Raw genomic sequence first — 6000 nt, 5'->3', positions numbered from 1 at the left:
GATGTTTCAAAAATTATTTTTATTGTTACATTTCAAAGAGGATATAGGAAGAAAAGAGCCAGTTATCCAATAACTGCTACACCTTTCAGAGGGAGGCAACCGGAACTCCAGTCCTAGTTCAAAGCCGCACACACCAGAGCCCAAACAGCTGCCTCTCAACCTGACTGGAGGTGCCGACAAATATGTGTATGTCATCAATCCAGGGAGGCTTGGGTTTAAAAGAAACTTTCTTCATCCAAGTGTCCAAGTCCTTAGGGTTTATCCTTAAAGATACTAGAAGATGAGAAAGATCACACGCCAAGACCATGTTTAGTCATTAGACTAGCGAGCAGCCAGTCTGTTCTAGGATGCATTGCATCAGACATCACAGTACATAAAGAAAATCTGTTTTTTGTGAAGGGCCACTGTGCATTTTCAGATCTAATTTACCATAAAGTGCAGCCACAGGCCAACCAGATGTCTAGATAATACAGTCAGTGCAAAAATTCAAATAGGTAAGTTAGCGCTTTGATGAGGCTCAGTTCAGTTCAGTCACTCAGTCGTGTCCGACTCTTTGCGACCCCATGGACTGCAGCACGCCAGGCCTCCCTATCTATCACCAACTCCCGGATGAGGCTGGCATACTGCAAAATATAAATGAATCTTGAAAATAAAAAGCAAAGTCTATCTCCAAAAGTTTGTTTAGTAAGGTGACTTGAGAAAAGTTTTGTTAAGCACTTCCCACACATCCCTCCCCTCCTCTGCCAAAAACAAAAAATACCACACAAAAACCCTACCTGAAAATTATCTTGAAAACCAAGTCAAAAAATGTGTGGTAAAAAAAGAGAGTGCTTTTTCCAGGTAAAGGACTTCAAGATAATTTACAGGCAGACATATTTTTATTAGTAAAAGTCACAAATAGGAAAAGATTTATTGGCTGACACTGTCTGAGGTGTGTGCTTAAAAAAAATGCCTTGATTAATACATAAATGAGAAAAGAAAACAACAAGCGTGTTTTTGTTTCCAGTTTTGAATTTTCTAGCAAGAGTTGACAAAATCAACAGGGTATTAAAACAAAACCCAGGAAAACTCAGTCAATCTTTTTCCCATTGTCTGCCTCATTTCTTTCTAGTCACCGTGAATTCAATTCCCAATTAGCTGAGGACAACATGACGGTCAAAGACGGATTTTCGCTGCTCTTGAACTTGAAGCTTCCAACGCTGCTGGGCATATTCGACCTTATTTAGTACGTTGGCTCGACTGCGGGAGCGGGCCAGCACATCATGGGCATTTGCAAAAGGCTGGTGATCCTGAAAGTGCAGGAATGGAGAACATCAGACGGCATGATCCATGTAAAACACACACGTACAATTGCAGTTATCAGCCACAGAGACTGGAGCAGCTGGACTGTTACACAGACCATCTAATTTAGCCAAGCCTTCTTAGGCACTCAATACCAGAAGCAAGATGAACTCAACTACAGAAATAGGTGATTCAAATAAAACAAGCAATGAGGAGGTATCTGTGCAATGTTCCCATGAGTCACCATTTCCAAAGACATTTCCCTTAAGAAAGAGGAACCAATATAAAGACAGTGGTCATTTATGTTAGAGAAGCCTTTCTTGATGAGCTATGGAAAGAAAATCTATTTGCATGTTAATATCCACAAGTTACAGATAGACAGAGTAGGGCTTTGCCTTGCTTTATTCAATACCATCCAGCTAATCTGTGACTGAGGAAAGACCTGTCTTTTTAATATCCTATCCTGACTCTCATATATATTAGAATTGTTACTTGCCAGCTTGGGACCACATTCATCCCGGGAGATGAGTTGACTGGATCCTATCTTGGTTGGTTTTTTTTTTTATATATATATTTACTTACTTTGTTTTATTATTTGTCTGTCCCAGGTCTTATTTGCAGCATGCAAGATCTTTAGTTGCAGCCTGTGGGATCTAATTCCTTGATCAGGGATTGAACTCAGATACCCTGCATTGGGAGTGCAGTCTTACCACTGGACCACCAGGAAGTCCCAACTGGGGTGGTTTTAATTTCTTCTTATGCTCTCAACACATACACTTAAAACTTTTTCATTCTCCCCATCCCCTTCCCCAATCTGTAATGGACAGAGAGAGAGCTCAAGTCAAGTGCTACAATTACCCTCGATTGCTAAGGACAGTAAAGGATTATTACTTCAGCATTTCTGTTTGATAAAGTCTTGAATCTTTCATTGCTGAACACGTAGTAGCTTCCATGTTGGCTGCTGCCTGAGAAGAGAGACTACTGCAGGGTCACCCAGGTATCGGGTAGAAAATCAACCTATCCTGGTCAAAATGAGCCAATACCACTGATGTTTGTCGTCATTACACAGGAAACCACCATGCTAATCTATCTATGAATAAGATATAAACACAGCTGCCCAAATGACAAAAGGCATTCAGTACTAATTTATTGCTTTTGTTTGTCTTTTCCTTGATCTCTTTTTCCTGAACTTGAATAAGCAAAGCTTCTAAATGTTCCAACACAGGAGATAAGTCACAAGTCAGTGCTGTTAAACTTGGCCTCTCGAAAAGAATATTGTTTTGCTTGTGCATGTTTGCCAAAGCTCTATTATATACCCAGGGCAGGAGACAGCATGTCTATGGAAAGCTGTAGATAACTGGATAACTATACATATATATAACACTATATATAAAACTATATATAGAACTACATATATAACTATATATAAACAGTGTTTTAACACTTGGTCTTCTTTTTATAGCAAGATATTTATATAATGTCAACATTTCAAAGACAGCAAAGAGCTTTCTATAAAGAATCTACCCCTGCCTTCTTTACCAAAATTGCTTCAACTTATCGCTTCATTTAAGTAATATCTTGTACAAACCCCATTCTTTTTTTTAACCTTACAAATGAAAATAACAAAAACAATTCCATAAAGTTCAACTGTTTCAAAGATGTAAGAAAAGAGGTTAGGAAAAAGGAAGACGGATTACTTTATTCTGTTGTTGGATTATTGTATTTCCCATGAAAAAGTAAACCAATCCAAGGTCATCTAATAAATAAGCACAAACACAAGTCTTAGCTCCCTTAACCTTGACCTGGTGTCATATCTTGTCAACATACAGAGTTTGTTCAGGGAGATTAAAATGGCACTATACTATACGAACACAGTGCTTTAATGAACTTGTATATAAAACATTATTACCGTTACTGTTGGTTTGTTTTGGCATAAACAGGACTGGGAAGAGGGATGTGCTTTACCAGCAGAGTACTTCTCAATTTCATAGTCTTTTTATCTACTCTTCAAGGTAAGGGGAGAAACATCTTCTTAAGAAACAAATTAAAGGACTAAACAAACCAGTTAATCCTTTTGGTCTATTCTCCATCAGAACAAGATTGAACTAGCTGCTCGTGCTCATGTATGCCGGGAGAACACACACAGAGGTTTACCCTTTATATATATTTGCTCTTTTTACACCGGATAAAATTACAATAAATTCAAAACATGTTTTAACGTAATGCTTTGATAACAGTCATGGTGTGTCATGGATATATGATACAGTAAATATTGTGACGACTTGCAGTGAACGTCTTAACTATTTGTGCTCTCTGATTCAAAGTGCTCTACACCCAACAAACATGGAAAAAAATAAAACAGAATTTAACTGAGGATTTAACAAAAGCATGTTTAAAGGCACAGCAAGAGTGAAGAACTCTCATCTTGGATTAGCAACAATTGTAGGAATTTAAATTCAACTTCTTATTGTACAGAGTTGTTATCATACATTCATTGCTCTGTTTAGAAAACCTCTCTCTATGCAGAATCAATTTAACAGATATCCAAAAGTCAGCCAGGCCTCTAAAGACAATGTTCTTATATGGTTGACATGTACGTAGGATCAATCCCCGGTGAACAAAATGGTTACTAAGCATAAGGCCCCATCAATCAAATGCCTTTCCTACATGTTTTCATCTACACATTTGTGTGTCCATTTATTTTATGTTCTGTGTATTAAATTAATATTGACAGTGACAGTGTTAGTCACTCAGTCATATCCAGCTCTTTGCAACTCCATGAACTATATACCTTGCCAGGCTCCTCTGTCCATGGAATTCTCCAGGCAAGAATACTGGAGTGGGTTGCCATTCCCTTCTCCAGGGGATCTTCCCGACCCAGGGATCAAACCTAGGTCTCCTGCATTGCAGACAGACTCTTTACCATCTAAGCCACCAAGGAAGCCCTAATATTGTCTATTCCTAAAATCAGGAACCTGATATTTAATGCTATAAGCAATGTATATAAGTCAGAGCTTTTATCTATGCACCTATAATGAAGTGGTTTGTGTGGTCTTGGACATAACATTTTTATATGTTAGTTCTCAACTGAGGGTGATTTTGACCCCCAGGAACATCTGGCACTGTCTGTGAACATTTTTGATTGTCAGGATTGGGATAAGGGGTGATACTTGTTTCTAGTGGGTAGAGGTCAGCGATGCCATTAGATATCATACAGTGAATACAACATTCATCTGACCCAAAATGTCAATGGGAAACATCATATGTGAATGAAAATTATATGAGAACAGTATTTGAGACTCTAATGCTTCCTGATACGGAAAAGTTACTCATTATGTATTGGCTGAATTAATAAAGGATGCAAGGGGGAAAAGAGGCAAACAGAGGTGTTTCTATGAAAGCTCTTCACAAAACAAAAATGAAATCTTGCTCAAATAAATTGAGTATTCATGATTGATATTCATGAAACAAGCAGGCTCTGTTTGTAGTTATAACTTGAGCCATTCAGTTGGGATCTCCTTTCTCATCTTTTACCAATGGGCCCACAAGCTGTTTCAGAGTAAAAGGACTTCTGACTGTGGTTGGCAAGGGTTCACTCTGGCTTTGGCTTTTGAAATTGATTCCTGAAACTCTACTAAATTTTATCCACTTTAAGAAACATAGTTTAATAAAGTAATCCAAAATACAACATAATTTTCTAAAAAATATTACATATATAAATATAATGATGGAATAGTGGAAAATTTGGAAACAAACCCAAATAATGATAAAGACATACTAAATAACAAATTATGGACTATGTCAATTTCTCAGTAGTTTTGAGTGATATAATATTAATTATATATACAAATCTGAATGTGCTTTAAAGATAGGAAGAGAATCAGGAGTGATGGTTTTATTTTTCTCTAGAGTTCAAGACCACAGATTATTTAAAGAACGAGTAAAATAGGAAATACAAAACATCAGCAAGTTATCAAGCTGCTCTTCATTAAGTAAAGAACATCACGGTTTTCATGCTTCCCTAAACTAAAGCTTCTTTGCCTTTCAAAATATTTGGTGATGTTGACAGGAAAGGTGGTAGTTCAGGTTGGAGCCTGGGGAGAAAACTATCTCAGATGCTTTCCTCAACATAAACAGGAAAAGGTGATGAAAACTGTGCCCCTGATACAGAAAACAAAGCCTTGTACAGCGCACTCACCAAGGATCATCTGTCCAAGCCACCATATTTACGGCTTTACAGAACAATTTCCTCGTAGAGACACATTCATATTAGACCCGCCTTTGGTTTCTCTGGTTGAGGATGTGCTCCAGCACATGGACGTTTATACGGAACTACTCTTCACCTGCACTTTACATCAGGTGACGACAGAGCCTGGCATGAGACTTAACAGATGACAGAGACTTAACAGTGAGGGCACGCTAAGAACTTACCCCAACATCATCATCGCTCTGTATCAACTGTGAGTGTCCAAACAGGCGTCTCTTCAGTATGGGCTCAACCAGAGTAAGATATACCATGTACAGAAGTAGAAGGCCCAAAATGGAGAGATAAATTATAATGGTAACCTAAAGGAAATTCAAAATAAGTTGCATCTCTATTCAAGCCAAGAAATCAGAATTTTGTATAATAATACTAAAGCCATAGTCAAGACTGACCCATCTGTTAAGCACACAGGATTTCTATACAAACCAGATTCCAACATAAGAAACAAACTCAAC

The 6000-nt window shown here is 37.9% G+C and overlaps 1 protein-coding gene across 5 annotated transcripts in view; it reads right to left on the bottom strand.

Annotated features, from left to right (window-relative positions):
• The window catches only part of TMEM9B (TMEM9 domain family member B), an 18688-nt gene continuing 12688 nt past the window's right edge, over window positions 1-6000 (bottom strand). For 4 of the 5 annotated variants that reach the window (XM_086340152.1, XM_086340149.1, XM_086340147.1 and 1 more), the window contains 2 exons: window positions 5713-5847; window positions 1-1289 (listed from right to left, as the gene is read on the bottom strand). In XM_086340152.1, the coding sequence (XP_086196278.1) occupies window positions 1134-1289; window positions 5713-5847 (291 nt within the window). In that variant the 3' untranslated portion in view covers window positions 1-1133. The remainder of the gene's footprint in view (window positions 1290-5712; window positions 5848-6000) is intronic. The other variant, XM_086340148.1, reaches the window with a different exon arrangement.

The sequence above is a fragment of the Bos grunniens genome, chromosome 15, assembly GCF_055505025.1.
Source record: "Bos grunniens cultivar Pamir isolate PY7600 chromosome 15, Bosgru_T2T1.0, whole genome shotgun sequence".
In the NCBI taxonomy this organism is placed as follows: domain Eukaryota; kingdom Metazoa; phylum Chordata; class Mammalia; order Artiodactyla; family Bovidae; genus Bos; species Bos grunniens.
Note: the sequence above shows the minus strand (reverse complement) of the source record. Positions and strands in the feature narration are given on the sequence as shown.